Below are 17,778 nucleotides of genomic sequence, written 5' to 3'. Positions count from 1 at the left end.
AATTCGGTATCATTGAACGCGAAGACCGACAACCGCCGAAACAGCTATTCTATAACGACATGAATGAATGTTACTCTGAACTATCCATTCTAACCATGACAGAGAGAGCGAGAGAGCGGACAAACTCTCCAACAGAAACAAACTTTTCAACAAAGATCACGACGACACACTGAGCGTAAATATATATATTGATTGCAATTGTTCCCGAATGAGTGTGCGTTCATGTGCAAAGGTTTAGCATTACAATTGTTATAATATTCAACTCTGTAGTGCCTTCTCAGCTGACCCCCACTCCCCTTTTGTCTAACAAGCCGCCATGCCGGTTTAGCCTTCTCCTAACATTCTCCTATCATTTCCTTGTAAACATATCTACTGTTTGTTATGCATTTCTGTGAATTACCTAGTTAGTAAATAAAGACATTTTAAGACAATTGATGTATGGATGACTCATAGTGAAGACTGGGTTCGTGCAGATAACCAACAATTTACAACATTTGGAATGAGACTAACGTGAGGTAAATAATAATTCATTAATTCAAAGACTAATTAATCAGATGTCACGTCCTGACCATAGTAAGATGTGATTTTCTATGGTAGAGTAGGTCAGGGCGTGACAGGGGGTGTTTTGTGTTTTTCTATGTTTTCTATTTCTATGTTTAAGTTCTAGTTTTTCTATTTCTATGTTGTTGGTTTTTGTGTTGATCTCCAATTGGAGGCAGCTGGTCCTCATTACCTCTGATTGGAGATCATATTTAAGTAAGGGTTTTTCTTCCTGGGTTTTGTGGGTGATTATCTTTTGAGTAGTGTTTGTTTCTCTCTGCATCACGGTTTGTTGTTTTGTAAATTCAGTTATTTATGTTTTGCAAAGTTTCACGGATTTAATAAAATGTGGAACTACAACCACGCTGCACTTTGGTCCGATCCTTCGACAGCCATGACATCAGATATTAAAATATCAGAAAGTTATATTAGGAAAATTATAACTTTGTAATCTGAATATTTTCCTTGGTGCCCCGACTTCCTAGTTAATTACAGTTACATGATTAATCAGTTCAATCGCGTAATAATAATTACAGAGAGTTATTTAATAAATATGTCTTCAGTTTTAATGATGCCAAAGGCACGACAGCATTCATAGATCTATTTATGAATCTCAATGTATCAAACAAAATGACAGGTCTGCTGTACGTCTTAAGGATTGTAGCTTTAATAATTATGTCTACCAGTATATCTATGTTGACATTGAATGTCTGGCTGGACCCATCACTGATGTAGTAGTAGTAGTAGTAGTATTATCTACCAGTATATCTATGTTGACATTGAATGTCTGGCTGGACCCATCACTGATGTAGTAGTAGTAGTAGTAGTAGTAGTATTATCTACCAGTATATCTATGTTGACATTGAAGGCCTCTGTCTGGCTGGACCCATCACTGATGTAGAAGGAGAACGTGTCCTGGTAGTGGTGGTGAGTGTTCTGGACGTTCTGAACGTAGAAGATGTGGTCAGTGGTCAGGTCGTCCATGGAGAAGGGAACCTCTGGACTGATGATGCGGGTATTTGAACCGCCCAACGAGCCCACTGGGAGACAGAGGACGAAACCAGAATGGGAAGTGAGATCTCACTTCAGGGTTAGATCAGAAACATCCAAGACTGATGTAGAAATACTCCATGCTAATAGATATCAATTTCTATTTCAACAGGTGAATTCTCAGAAGGAGACAACGTAACTGAAGACCAGTTCTTCAGGCTAATCTCACATCGTGGATGAAAAACAGGGTTTACTTTGCAGTATAAAGACTTTTCTGCAGGCCTCCTTCCACTGTCCTCAGTGTTGTTTCATATGTCTGTATGTACTCTATTACCTCTGCTTATATTCACACTGCTCTGCCCAGGACAACTGCCCCTTATGGGAAATATAGGCTTATTACATTGTATTCATCTGTCTCTGACTTGTTCTCTCTCTCTCTCTCTCTCGCTCTCTTGCTCTCACTCTCTTGCTCTCTCTCTCGCTCTTATTCTCTCTCTCATTCTCTCTCTCTCTCATTCTCTCTCTCATTCTCCCTCATTCACTCTCGCTCTCATTCTCTCTCTCATTCTCTCTCTCTCTCTCTTGCTCTCAATTCAATTAAATTTAAGGGCTTTATTGGCATGGGAAACATATGTTTACATTGCCAAAGCTAGTAATAGTTAATAAACAAAAGTGAAAATAAATAAATAAAAATGAACAGTAAATATTACACTCACAAATGTTCCAAAAGTCATATTATGTCTATATACGGTGTTATAATGATGTGCAGATTCTCTCTCTCTCTCTCTCTCTCTCTCTCTCTCTCTCTCTCTCAGGCTGTATATTGGAGATGAGTGTCCTCTTTGAAAGAGACATGGTACTGTCTATCAACAGACCAGACCACTGAAGAACCAGATGGTAAATATATTCACTAGGGAGGTCTGCTGTCAAGATGTTACACTATGTTGTATATTACTGATATGCAGAGTGTACACACACACACACACACACACACACACACACACACACACACACACACACACACACACACACACACACACACACACACACACACACCCACCTCTTCGTCTCGTGTTCTCTATGAAGCCATATTTGGGCGCGCTGATCATCCACACCAGCAGGTCCTTCCTGGGTGTGTCCAGATCTGATACAATGATGTGATTGGTTGACAGCTGGACTCTTCCTCCTTCCTGGACCTAGATATACATAAAATTGAAAGTTGCAGAAGATCTCAGTATGCAGATCCAGCATTGGAGAACACTTCCAGGACAACTATGATGAAATTACCCCTAGATAGCTACTGATCTTTACAGTTAGGATTGTTCTAATCTTCAATTCTAATCAGCTCTAATCTTTACAGTTAGGATTGTGGAAGGTAACTCTGATCATAGATCAGTCACTAAGACCTTTACAGTTAGGATTGTGGAAGGTAACTCTGATCATAGATCAGTCACTAAGACCTTTACAGTTAGGATTATGGAAGGTAACTCTGATCTTAGATCAGTCACTAAGACCTTTACAGTTAGGATCATGGAAGGTAACTCTGATCATAGATCAGTCACTAAGACCTTTACAGTTAGGATTATGGAAGGTAACTCTGATCTTAGATCAGTCACTATGTCACGTCCTGGCCAGTATAAGGGTTAATTGTTATTGTAGTTTGGTCAGGACGTGGCAGAGGGTATTTGTTTTATGTGGTTCAGGGTGGTGTGTTAGTTAGGAGGGTGTTTGATTTATTATTTCCGGGTTTTGAGTTATGGTCTATGTTTATGTATTTCTATGTGTAGTCTAGTAAGTGTGTTTCTATGTTGAGTTAATTGGGGTGGACTTCCAATTGAAGGCAGCTGTTTGGTGTTGCCTTTGATTGGAAGTCCTATATTAGTTGGGTGTGTTTGTCTTGTATTTGTGGGAGATTGTTTTTGCATTGCGTGTTTTTGTGAGCCTGCAAAACTGTTATTGGTCGTGCTTATTGTTTTCTTGTTTTTCGTGTTCAACGTTCTTTAATAAATTTAGAAAATGAACACCAACTCTGCTGCATATTGGTCCACCTTTTCAGACGACGATTTTGCTATATCGTCCTCCGACGAAGAAAGCCGTGACAGAATCTCCCACCTAACCAGGACCAAGCAGCAGAGGAAGGAGCAGTGGGATTATGAGTTGGACTATGTGGAGAGATGGACATGGGAGCAGGTTATGGCCGGAGAAGGCCCATGGAGTATGGCTGGTAAGGACCGGGAACGTTTCCGAGGATCAAGACTGGCGTTGAAGCACGAGAGGCACCCCCAATAATTTTTTTGGGGGGGGCACACGGGTAGTTTGGCTAGGCATAGGAAGAGCCGGAAGCCAGCTACCCGTGGTTATATGGAGGAGCGTATGAGGTGGAGAGCGCCATGTTTCGCTGAGGAGCGCACTATCTCACCCATACGCACGCACAGTCCGGTGCGCGTTATTCCAGCCCCTCGCAGGTGCCGTGCTAGAGCGGGCATCCAGCCTGGTAGGAGGATGCCTGTGCAGCGCATCTGGTCGCCGGTACGCCTCCGAGGACCAGGCTACCCAACTCCCGCTCTACGCACGGCTACCATCAGGCCCCTGCACAGCCCAGTCTGCCCTGTACAAGCACCCCGCTCGTACAGGGCTACTAGTTCCATCCAGTCAAGACGGGTTGTGCAGGAGGTAAGATCAAGACCGACTGTGCGCCTCCATAGCCCTGGGTTTCCAGCTCCTGTCTCTCGTGCGGACCCGGAAGTGCGTCAACCCAGTCCGACTCGTCCTGTTCCCGCTCCCCGCACTAGCCTGGAGGTGCGTGTTCCCAATCTGGTACGCCCAGTACCAGCACCACGCACCAGGCTTCAAGTGCGTAAACCCAGTCAACAGTCACCAGAGCTGCCCGCCAGTCAACAGTCACCAGAGCTGCCCGCCAGTCAACAGTCACCAGAGCTGCCCGCCAGTCAACAGTCACCAGAGCTGCCCGCCAGTCAACAGTCACCAGAGCTGCCCGCCAGTCAACAGTCGCCAGTGCCGCCCGCCAGTCAACAGTCGCCAGAGCCGCCCGTCAGTGAGGAGTCGCCAGAGCCACCCACTAGTCAGGAGATGCCAGAGTGGCCAGACTGCCCCGAGCTGCCGGAGTGGCCAGACTGCCCCGAGCTGCCGGAGTGGCCAGACTGCCCCGAGCTGCCGGAGTGGCCAGACTGCCCCGAGCCGCCAGACTGCCCAGACTGTCCCGAGCCGCCAGACTGCCCAGACTGTCCCGAGCCGCCAGACAGCCCAGACTGTCCCGAGCCGCCAGACAGCCCAGACTGTCCCGAGCCGCCAGACTCCAGACTGCCCAGACTGTCCCGAGCCGCCAGACTGCCCAGACTGTCCCGAGCCGCCAGACAGCCCAGACTGTCCCGAGCCGCCAGACTGCCCAGACTGTCCCGAGCCGCCAGACTGCCCAGACTGTCCCGAGCTGCCAGACTGTCCCGAGCTGCTAGACTGGTCAGACTGCCCCGAGCTGCCAGACTGCCCCGAGCTGCCAGACTGGCCAGACTGCCCTGAGCTGCCAGAGTGGCCCGACTGCCTGGAACGGCCAGAACCGGAGCCACCTCCTGATATAGGTGGGTTGGGGAGGGGGGGTGTAGCACAGTGCCGTCGTTGACGGCAGCCACCCTCCCTTCCCTCCCATTTAGTAGAGGGGAAATTTTGTTTTGTTGTTTGGGGTTGTGGGTTTATTTAAAAAAAAAGAATGTTTAAGGTGCTTCCAGGGTTAGCACCTTTAAGGGGGGGGGTACTGTCACGTCCTGGCCAGTATAAGGGTTAATTGTTATTTTAGTTTGGTCAGGACGTGGCAGAGGGTATTTGTTTTATGTGGTTCAGGGTGGTGTGTTAGTTAGGAGGGTGTTTGATTTATTATTTCCGGGTTTTGAGTTATGGTCTATGTTTATGTATTTCTATGTGTAGTCTAGTGAGTGTATTTCTATGTGTAGTCTAGTGAGTGTGTTTCTATGTTGAGTTAATTGGGGTGGACTTCCAATTGAAGGCAGCTGTTTGGTGTTGCCTTTGATTGGAAGTCCTATATTAGTTGGGTGTGTTTGTCTTGTATTTGTGGGAGATTGTTTTTGCATTGCGTGTTTTTGTGAGCCTGCAAAACTGTTATTGGTCGTGCTTATTGTTTTCTTGTCTTTCGTGTTCAACGTTCTTTAATAAATTTAGAAAATGAACACCAACTCTGCTGCATATTGGTCCACCTTTTCAGACGACGATTTCACTATATCGTCCTCCGACGAAGAAAGCCGTGACACACTAAGTGCAACGTCCACCCCAGGACTATTTCAATGATATCATGAACAACAGCATGGCCTGCCAGTCCATGTTATTGAGGGATTGCTTATGCGCATCGGTCTAAGGCACTGCATCTCAGTGCTAGAGGCGTCACTACAGACCCTGGTTCGATTCCAGGCTGTATCACAACCGGTCGTGATTGGGAGTCCCATAGGGCGGCGCACAATTGGCCCAGCATCGTCCAGGTTTGGCCGGGGTAGGCCTTCATTGTAAATAAGAATTTGTCCTTAACTGCCTTGCCTAGTTAAATAAAGGTTACATAAAAATAAAAATGATAATAATAAGGCCCGAGGGGGTGTGGTATTTGGACAATATATCACAGCTAAGGGCTGTTCTTATGCACAACGCAACGCGGAGTACCTGGGTACAGCCCTTAGCCGTGGTATATTGGCCATATACCACAAACCCGCCGAGGTGCCTTATTGCTATTATAAACAGGTTACCAATGTAATTAGAGCAGTAAAAACAAATGTTTTGTCATAACCCTGGTATACGGTCTCATATACCATGGCTTTCAGCCAATCAGAATTCAGGGCTCGTACCACCCAGTTTTATAATGTATAATATAGACCACGTTCCATAGAATTACAGTGACTAGAACAGACATAGAATTACAATGACTAGAACAGACATAGAATTACAGTGACTAGAACAGACATAGAATTAGAGGGACTAGAACAGACACCCTCCATTCCAATATCAACTGCCAATGTCAGAGTTTTTTTTTCTGTTCTACTCATTTATGTTACATTGATCGACCCTGACTCCTTCACACCACAGTGACCATCAGGTCATTTATGTTACATTGATCGACCCTGACTCCTTCACACCACAGTGACCATCAGGTCATTTATGTTACATTGATCGACCCTGACTCCTTCACACCACAGTGACCATCAGGTCATTTATGTTACATTGATCGACCCTGACTCCTTCACACCACAGTGACCATCAGGTCATTTAAGTTACATTGATCGACCCTGACTCCTTCACACCACAGTGACCATCAGGTCATTTATGTTACATTGATCGACCCTGACTCCTTCACACCACAGTGACCATCAGGTCATTTATGTTACATTGATCGACCCTGACTCCTTCACACCACAGTGACCATCAGGTCATTTATGTTACATTGATCGACCCTGACTCCTTCACACCACAGTGACCATCAGGTCATTTATGTTACATTGATCGACCCTGACTCCTTCACACCACAGTGACCATCAGGTCATTTATGTTACATTGATCGACCCTGACTCCTTCACACCACAGTGACCATCAGGTCATTTATGTTACATTGATCGACCCTGACTCCTTCACACCACAGTGACCATCAGGTCATTTATGTTACATTGATCGACCCTGACTCCTTCACACCACAGTGACCATCAGGCAGCGGTGCTGGCGCTTGCATTAGAACACACACACACACACACACACACACACACACACACACACACACACACACACACACACACACAGGTCCACTGAGCGTTGCATCAGCTGTGTTGCTTCATATGTTGCAAACAGTCTCTCTTTGTTCTGTTCCCTAGCAACTGTCCAAACAAGCTGAGTAGTGTGTGTGTGTTTGTGTGTTGGTGTGTGTGCGAGCGTGTGTGTACCTTGATGCCACTGCGGACAGTGACCACTGGAGGCTGTCTCTTCATGGAGGTGATGGTGATGGTACACATCTGGTTGTCAAGGCGATTGTTCTCACCGTCGTAAACAATGAAATGGAAGATGTCCGTCACCGGCTGATTTCCAATCTCAAAGGAAGTGATGTAGCTTGTATGGCAGGAAGGAAATGTGAGCTTTAGTAAAGTTCATCCCAAAACATAGTCTTGATAGAAAACAAAACAATACAAATTTGACCCAAAACCAGCACATAACATCGTCGGAAAACAATCCATTGTTTACTATTAGCAACAACAACAAGGATGTGCCGTATAGAAAGACATAACATACTACAAAGTTTACTGTAACACATTAGAAGGGCTAATACATGCTTATAACAAGTCATAAATCATTATAGCTACCTATTGCTAATAAGAAAAGTGTTACCAAAGAATCTAATTAGACTTTATAGCCTACATCCCTTTCATGAACGATGGGCTACAGATTAGTGGTGGAAGAGACGAGATTCTCCTCACACTCATAAAATGCTTTATATATGCTGATCTATATCTGATCTATATCTGATCTATATCTGATCTATATCTAATCTATATCTGATCTATATCTCTATATCTGGAGAACGAAACTGAACACATCTAACATCCTCTAACTCTCACAGTGCAACACCGATATAAAGACTAATGGTGTATATAAAGCCCTTTAAAAACTAGTGAAAAGTACCTGAATAAAATATAATATTTTGCTAATTCTCATTAACACAGAAAGGCAGTCTGCTAAGTTTAACTAATATAAGTGATTTAAACCCACAGCCCCAGAGATGTTTCCTATAATATTAGCCTAGCGCGCTAATTAGCACCAAAGCTAATCAGAGGTACATTATGGGGATGAAGTCCCAAGGCCTAATTTTTGTTTATATTTTGATGTCTGGATTTTCATTGTGTGTGTGTGTGTGTGTGTCTTGCAGGTGGTTGGTATTTAACGTTCGCTAATTAGGCATGCTAATTGAGCTAAGCTGTTCGTGCTTTTCCCATATCGTCGCTAAAACACTCTAAAATCTTTTCTACCGTTTCTAATTTGTAGCGAGGATTTCACAAAGCCTCACAGGGAGAAGATTACTATTTGTATAGTAGTTACAGTCTAAGAAGTGACAGGAGAAAGAAGCCATTACTTTTACAGAAACCTTTCGGCTAAGTCGTTACTTTAAGCCTAAATGAGAATTGCTCTCAATTAAATAACCTGGACCGATAAAATCAAAATTAATTTGAAATAAATATCTACACGGCAGAACAAATCGTGTTAATAATTACTTCAATAATAACAAAGGAGCTAGCAGGAATGGATACCAGAATGTGAAGTGTACAACAGAATTGACTTTCAACCTGTCCAGTTCTTTACAGATCAGTACAGATACAGATCAGATACAGATCAGTACAGATACAGATCAGATACAGATCAGTATAGATAAAGTAGAAGCAAACAAGGAGAGGAATCTACTTTAGATTACTTTCTCCATTGTGAAAGAGGAGTACTCTGTCATTCTCTCTCTCTCTCTCTCTCTGTCTCTCAATATATATATATATATATATTAAATATATATATTAAATATATATATATATATATGCCACTCTCTCTCTCTCTCTCTCTCTCTCTCTCTCTCTCTCTCTCTATCTCCCTCTCTCTAGATATCACTCTCTCTCTCTGCCTCTCTCTCTCTATCTGTCTCTCTCTCTCTCTGTCTCTCTCTCTCTCTCTCTCTCTCTCTCTCTCTCTCTATCTGTCTCTCTCTCTCTCTCTCTCTCTCTCTCTCTCTCTCTCTCGCTCTCAATTCAACTAAAGTCAAAGGGCTTTATTGGCATGGGAAACATTGCCAAAGCAAGTGAAACAGATAATAAACAAAAGTGAAATAATACCGTAAAAAAAAAAAAAAAAGTACAGTAAAGATGAGGAATAGAGACGTTTCAAATGTCATAATACGTACTTGCTCTGTCTGTCTATATGTGTTTTATGGCTCTACCTGATCCTGTGTTTGTTGATGTCGTCCATGGTGAAAGAGGAATACTCTGTCATCTCCTGGTCTGAGTCTGACCCTGTCCTGGTCAGGATGCCGTACATAGGAACAGACACCAGCTGAATACGTATCATCTCATCTGGAGAGGTGTCGCTCTGCAAAATATGATCACATATTTCATGATACAGTACCGGTCAAAAGTTTTAGAACACCTGCTCATTCAAGGGTTTTTCTTATATTTTTTTTTACTATTTCCTACATTGTAGAACAAGGCTGTCATCAAGGCAAAGTGTGGCTATTTGAAGAATCTCAAATCTCAAATATATTTTGATCTATTTTGGTAACTACATGATTCCATCTGTGTTATTTCATAGTGTTGATGTCTTCACTATTATTCTACAATGTAGAAAATAGTCAACAACAAAACAAAAGAAAAAAAACTTGGAATGAGTAGGTGTTGTAAAACTTTGGACCGGTAGTGTACATTATAATTATGAAACATATAATATAATAAAATGTATGCTGATTATTATGTGAAGCTGTGGTTGAACATACAGTATCTACAGCACTTAAACACAGCAACCAGAGCCACTAGAATAAAGAGGGTTCAATAAGTCAGGACCATAATGGAAGGAGCTGAACCACATTAAAATCTCATGACATCATATTATGATGAGGCTGAACATGAACACAAACCAGAAGTACCATTTAAAGGTGGTCCAGGTATGGATACACATTGTGTGTGTGTGTGTGTCTGTCCTGTGTGTGTCACACACACACACACACATATAACTCTGAGCTTCAGTCCACACACACTCAGGTGTGTGTGTACTAACCGTATAACCCAGGTGTGTGTACTAACCGTATAACCCAGGTGTGTGTACTAACCGTATAACCCAGGTGTGTGTACTAACCGTATAACCCAGGTGTGTGTACTAACCGTATAACCCAGGTGTGTGGGTACTAACCGTATAACCCAGGTGTGGGTACTAACCGTATAACCCAGGTGTGGGTACTAACCGTATAACCCAGGTGTGAGTACTAACCGTATAACCCAGGTGTGTGTACTAACCGTATAACCCAGGTGTGTGTACTAACCGTATAACCCAGATGTGTTGGTACTAACTGTATAACCCAGGTGTGGGTACTAACCGTATAACCCAGGTGTGGGTACTAACCGTATAACCCAGGTGTGTGTACTAACCGTATAACCCAGGTGTGTGTACTAACCGTATAACCCAGGTGTGTGTACTAACCGTATAACCCAGGTGTGTGTACTAACCGTATAACCCAGGTGTGGGTACTAACTGTATAACCCAGGTGTGGGTACTAACCGTATAACCCAGGTGTGTGTACTAACCGTATAACCCAGGTGTGTGTACTAACCTTGTAGACCAGGTGTGTGTACTAACTGTATAACCCAGGTGTGGGTACTAACCCTATAACCCAGGTGTGTGTACTAACCGTATAACCCAGGTGTGGGTACTAACTGTATAACCCAGGTGTGGGTACTAACTGTATAACCCAGGTGTGGGTACTAACCGTATAACCCAGGTGTGGGTACTAACCGTATAACCCAGGTGTGTGTACTAACCGTATAACCCAGGTGTGTGTACTAACCGTATAACCCAGGTGTGTGTACTAACCGTATAACCCAGGTGTGGGTACTAACCGTATAACCCAGGTGTGGGTACTAACCGTATAACCCAGGTGTGTGTACTAACCGTATAACCCAGGTGTGTGTACTAACCGTATAACCCAGGTGTGTGTACTAACCGTATAACCCAGGTGTGGGTACTAACCGTATAACCCAGGTGTGTGTACTAACCGTATAACCCAGGTGTGTGTACTAACCGTATAACCCAGGTGTGTGTACTAACCGTATAACCCAGGTGTGGGTACTAACCGTATAACCCAGGTGTGGGTACTAACCGTATAACCCAGGTGTGAGTACTAACCGTATAACCCAGGTGTGGGTACTAACCGTATAACCCAGGTGTGGGTACTAACCGTATAACCCAGGTGTGGGTACTAACCGTATAACCCAGGTGTGTGTACTAACCGTATAACCCAGGTGTGTGTACTAACCGTATAACCCAGGTGTGTGTTCTAACCGTATAACCCAGGTGTGGGTACTAACCGTATAACCCAGGTGTGGGTACTAACAGTATAACCCAGGTGTGTGTACTAACCGTATAACCCAGGTGTGTGTACTAACCGTATAACCCAGGTGTGTGTACTAACCGTATAACCAGGTGTGTGTACTAACCGTATAACCCAGGTGTGGGTACTAACCGTATAACCCAGGTGTGTGTACTAACCGTATAACCCAGGTGTGGGTACTAGCCATATAACCCAGGTGTGGGTACTAACCGTATAACCCAGGTGTGTGTACTAACCGTATAACCCAGGTGTGGGTACTAACCGTATAACCCAGGTGTGTGGGTACTAACCGTATAACCCAGGTGTGGGTACTAACCGTGTAGACCAGGTGTGTGTACTAACTGTATAACCCAGGTGTGTGTACTAACCGCATAACCCAGGTGTGGGTACTAACTGTATAACCCAGGTGTGTGGGTACTAACCGTATAACCCAGGTGTGTGTACTAACTGTATAACCCAGGTGTGTGCGTACTAACCGTATAACCCAGGTGTGTGTACTAACCATATAACCCAGGTGTGGGTACTAACCGTATAACCCAGGTGTGGGTACTAACCGTATAACCCAGGTGTGGGTACTAACCGTATAACCCAGGTGTGTGTACTAACCGTATAACCCAGGTGTGGGTACTAGACGTATAACCCAGGTGTGTGTACTAACCGTATAACCCAGGTGTGTGTATTAACCGTATAACCCAGGTGTGGGTACTAAACGTATAACCCAGGTGTGTGTACTAACTGTATAACCCAGGTGTGTGTACTAACCGTATAACCCAGGTGTGTGTACTAACCGTATAACCCAGGTGTGGTTACTAACCGTATAACCCAGGTGTGTGTACTAACCGTATAACCCAGGTGTGGGTACTAACCGTATAACCCAGGTGTGGGTACTAACCGTATAACCCAGGTGTGTGTACTAACCGTATAACACAGGTGTGGGTACTAACCGTATAACCCAGGTGTGTGTACTAACCGTATAACCCAGGTGTGTTGGTACTAACTGTATAACCCAGGTGTGGGTACTAACCGTATAACCCAGGTGTGGGTACTAACCGTATAACCCAGGTGTGTGTACTAACCGTCTAACCCAGGTGTGGGTACTAACCGTATAACCCAGGTGTGGGTACTAACCGTATAACCCAGGTGTGGGTACTAACCGTATAACCCAGGTGTGTGTACTAACCGTATAACCCAGGTGTGTGTACTAACCGTATAACCCAGATGTGTTGGTACTAACTGTATAACCCAGGTGTGGGTACTAACCGTATAACCCAGGTGTGTGTACTAACCGTATAACCCAGGTGTGGGTACTAACAGTATAACCCAGGTGTGTGGGTACTAACCGTATAACCCAGGTGTGGGTACTAACCGTGTAGACCAGGTGTGTGTACTAACTGTATAACCCAGGTGTGTGTACTAACCGCATAACCCAGGTGTGGGTACTAACTGTATAACCCAGGTGTGTGGGTACTAACCGTATAACCCAGGTGTGTGTACTAACTGTATAACCCAGGTGTGTGCGTACTAACCGTATAACCCAGGTGTGTGTACTAACCATATAACCCAGGTGTGGGTACTAACCGTATAACCCAGGTGTGGGTACTAACCGTATAACCCAGGTGTGGGTACTAACCGTATAACCCAGGTGTGTGTACTAACCGTATAACCCAGGTGTGGGTACTAGACGTATAACCCAGGTGTGTGTACTAACCGTATAACCCAGGTGTGTGTACTAACCGTATAACCCAGGTGTGGGTACTAACCGTATAACCCAGGTGTGTGTACTAACTGTATAACCCAGGTGTGTGTACTAACCGTATAACCCAGGTGTGTGTACTAACCGTATAACCCAGGTGTGGGTACTAACCGTATAACCCAGGTGTGTGTACTAACCGTATAACCCAGGTGTGGGTACTAACCGTATAACCCAGGTGTGGGTACTAACCGTATAACCCAGGTGTGTGTACTAACCGTATAACCCAGGTGTGGGTACTAACCGTATAACCCAGGTGTGTGTACTAACCGTATAACCCAGGTGTGTTGGTACTAACTGTATAACCCAGGTGTGGGTACTAACCGTATAACCCAGGTGTGGGTACTAACCGTATAACCCAGGTGTGTGTACTAACCGTCTAACCCAGGTGTGGGTACTAACCGTATAACCCAGGTGTGGGTACTAACCGTATAACCCAGGTGTGGGTACTAACCGTATAACCCAGGTGTGTGTACTAACAGTATAAACCAGGTGTGTGTACTAACCGTATAACCCAGATGTGTTGGTACTAACTGTATAACCCAGGTGTGGGTACTAACCGTATAACCCAGGTGTGTGTACTAACTGTATAACCCAGGTGTGTGGGTACTAACCGTATAACCCAGGTGTGTGTACTAACCGTATAACCCAGGTGTGTGTACTAACCGTATACCCAGGTGTGTGTAGTAACCGTATAACCCAGGTGTGTGTACTAACTGTATAACCCAGGTATGTGTACTAACCGTATAACCCAGGTGTGTGTACTAACCGTATAACCCAGGTGTGGGTACTAACCGTAAAACCCAGGTGTGTGTACTAACCGTATAACCCAGGTGTGGGTACTAACCGTATAACCCAGGTGTGGGTACTAACCGTATAACCCAGGTGTGTGTACTAACCGTATAACCCAGGTGTGTGTACTAACCGTATAACCCAGGTGTGTGTACTAACCGTATAACCCAGGTGTGTTGGTACTAACTGTATAACCCAGGTGTGGGTACTAACCGTATAACCCAGGTGTGGGTACTAACCGTATAACCCAGGTGTGGGTACTAACCGTATAACCCAGGTGTGGGTACTAACCGTATAACCCAGGTGTGGGTACTAACCGTATAACCCAGGTGTGTGTACTAACCGTATAACCCAGGTGTGTGTACTAACCGTATAACCCAGATGTGTTGGTAGTAACTGTATAACCCAGGTGTGGGTACTAACCGTATAACCCAGGTGTGGGTACTAACCGTATAACCCAGGTGTGTGTACTAACCGTATAACCCAGGTGTGTGTACTAACCGTATAAGCCAGGTGTGTGTACTAACCGAATAACCCAGGTGTGGGTACTAACCGTATAACCCAGGTGTGGGTACTAACCGTATAACCCAGGTGTGGGTACTAACCGTATAACCCAGGTATGTGTACTAACCTTGTAGACCAGGTGTGTGTACTAACTGTATAACCCAGGTGTGGGTACTAACCGTATAACCCAGGTGTGGGTACTAACCGTATAACCCAGGTGTGTGTACTAACCGTATAACCCAGGTGTGTGTACTAACCGTATAACCCAGGTGTGGGTACTAACCGTATAACCCAGGAGTGTGTACTAACCGTATAACCCAGGTGTGTGTACTAACCGTATAACCCAGGTGTGTGTACTAACCGTATAACCCAGGTTTGTGTGTACTAACCTTGTAGACCAGGTGTGTGTACTAACCGTATAACCCAGGTGTGTGTACTAACCGTATAACCCAGGTGTGGGTACTAACTGTATAACCCAGGTGTGTGGGTACTAACCGTATAACCCAGGTGTGTGTACTAACCGTATAACCCAGGTGTGTGTACTAACCGTATAACCCAGGTGTGTTGGTACTAACTGTATAACCCAGGTGTGGGTACTAACCGTATAACCCAGGTGTGGGTACTAACCGTATAACCCAGGTGTGTGTACTAACCGTCTAACCCAGGTGTGGGTACTAACCGTATAACCCAGGTGTGGGTACTAACCGTATAACCCTGGTGTGGGTACTAACCGTATAACCCAGGTGTGTGTACTAACCGTATAACCCAGGTGTGTGTACTAACCGGATAACCCAGATGTGTTGGTACTAACTGTATAACCCAGGTGTGGGTACTAACCGTATAACCCAGGTGTGGGTACTAACCGTATAACCCAGGTGTGTGTACTAACCGTATAACCCAGGTGTGTGTACTAACCGTATAACCCAGGTGTGTGTACTAACCCTATAACCCAGGTGTGGGTACTAACCGTATAACCCAGGTGTGGGTACTAACCTTGTAGACCAGGTGTGTGTACTAACTGTATAACCCAGGTGTGGGTACTAACCGTATAACCCAGGTGTGTGTACTAACCGTATAACCCAGGTGTGTGTACTAACCGTATAACCCAGGTGTGTGTACTAACCGTATAACCCAGGTGTGTGTACTAACCGTATAACCCAGGTGTGGGTACTAACCGTATAACCCAGGTGTGGGTACTAACCGTATAACCCAGGTGTGTGGGTACTAACCGTATAACCCAGGTGTGAGTACTAACCGTATAACCCAGGTGTGGGTACTAACCGTATAACCCAGGTGTGTGTACTAACCGTATAACCCAGATGTGTTGGTACTAACTGTATAACCCAGGTGTGGGTACTAACCGTATAACCCAGGTGTGTGTACTAACCGTATAACCCAGGTGTGTGTACTAACCGTATAACCCAGGTGTGTGTACTAACCGTATAACCCAGGTGTGGGTACTAACCGTATAACCCAGGTGTGGGTACTAACCGTATAACCCAGGTGTGTGTACTAACCGTATAACCCAGGTGTGTGTACTAACCTTGTAGACCAGGTGTGTGTACTAACTGTATAACCCAGGTGTGGGTACTAACCCTATAACCCAGGTGTGTGTACTAACCGTATAACCCAGGTGTGGGTACTAACCGTATAACCCAGGTGTGTGTACTAACTGTATAACCCAGGTGTGTGGGTACTAACCGTATAACCCAGGTGTGTGTACTAACCGTATAACCCAGGTGTGTGTACTAACCGTATAACCCAGGTGTGTGTACTAACCGTATAACCCAGGTGTGTGTACTAACCGTATAACCCAGGTGTGTGTACTAACTGTATAACCCAGGTATGTGTACTAACCGTATAACCCAGGTGTGTGTACTAACCGTATAACCCAGGTGTGTGTACATTTACATTTACATTTTAGTCATTTAGCAGACGCTCTTATCCAGAGCGACTTACAAATTGGTGCATTCACCTATAATATCCAGTGGAACAACCACTTTACAATAGTGCATCTAAATCTTTTAAGGGGGGGTTAGAAGGATTACTTTATCCTATCCCAGGTATTCCTTGAAGAGGTGGGGTTTCAGGTGTCTCCGGAAGGTGGTGATTGACTCCGCTGTCCTGGCGTCGTGAGGGAGCTTGTTCCACCATTGGGGTGCCAGAGCAGCGAACAGTTTTGACTGGGCTGAGCGGGAACTGTGCTTCCTCAGAGGTAGGGAGGCGAGCAGGCCAGAGGTGGATGAACGGAGTGCCCTTGTTTGGGTGTAGGGCCTGATCAGAGCCTGAAGGTACGGAGGTGCCGTTCCCCTCACAGCTCCGTAGGCAAGCACCATGGTCTTGTAGCGGATGCGAGCTTCGACTGGAAGCCAGTGGAGAGAGCGGAGGAGCGGGGTGACGTGAGAGAACTTGGGAAGGTTGAACTAACCGTGTGTACTAACCGTATAACCCGTATAACCCAGGTGTGTGTACTAACCGTATAACCCAGGTGTGTGTACTAACCCAGGTGTGTGTACTAACCGTATAACCCAGGTGTGGGTACTAACTGTATAACCCAGGTGTGTGGGTACTAACCGTATAACCCAGGTGTGTGTACTAACTGTATAACCCAGGTGTGTGCGTACTAACCCTATAACCCAGGTGTGGGTACTAACCATATAACCCAGGTGTGGGTACTAACCGTATAACCCAGGTGTGGGTACTAACCGTATAACCCAGGTGTGGGTACTAACCGTATAACCCAGGTGTGTGTACTAACCGTATAAAACAGGTGTGGTTACTACACGTATAACCCAGGTGTGTGTACTAACCGTATAACCCAGGTGTGTGTACTAACCGTATAACCCAGGTGTGTTGGTACTAACTGTATAACCCAGGTGTGGGTACTAACCGTATAACCCAGGTGTGGGTACTAACCGTATAACCCAGGTGTGTGTACTAACCGTCTAACCCAGGTGTGGGTACTAACCGTATAACCCAGGTGTGGGTACTAACCGTATAACCCTGGTGTGGGTACTAACCGTATAACCCAGGTGTGTGTACTAACCGTATAACCCAGGTGTGTGTACTAACC

At 45.1% G+C, this 17,778-nt stretch overlaps 1 protein-coding gene across 4 annotated transcripts in view; it reads right to left on the bottom strand.

The window, feature by feature from the left end:
• Positions 1–17,778, bottom strand: part of LOC106570894 (extracellular matrix organizing protein FRAS1) — a 364,444-nt gene that overhangs the window by 54,607 nt on the left and 292,059 nt on the right. For all 4 annotated transcript variants that reach the window (XM_045695383.1, XM_045695380.1, XM_045695381.1 and 1 more), the window contains 4 exons: positions 9,503–9,651; positions 7,476–7,638; positions 2,591–2,726; positions 1,384–1,580 (listed from right to left, as the gene is read on the bottom strand). In XM_045695383.1, the coding sequence (XP_045551339.1) occupies positions 1,384–1,580; positions 2,591–2,726; positions 7,476–7,638; positions 9,503–9,651 (645 nt within the window). The remainder of the gene's footprint in view (positions 1–1,383; positions 1,581–2,590; positions 2,727–7,475; positions 7,639–9,502; positions 9,652–17,778) is intronic.

Source organism: Salmo salar, chromosome ssa15 (genome assembly GCF_905237065.1).
Source record: "Salmo salar chromosome ssa15, Ssal_v3.1, whole genome shotgun sequence".
Taxonomy (NCBI): Eukaryota; Metazoa; Chordata; class Actinopteri; order Salmoniformes; family Salmonidae; genus Salmo; species Salmo salar.
This window is presented reverse-complemented; position numbering and strand designations above follow the sequence as displayed.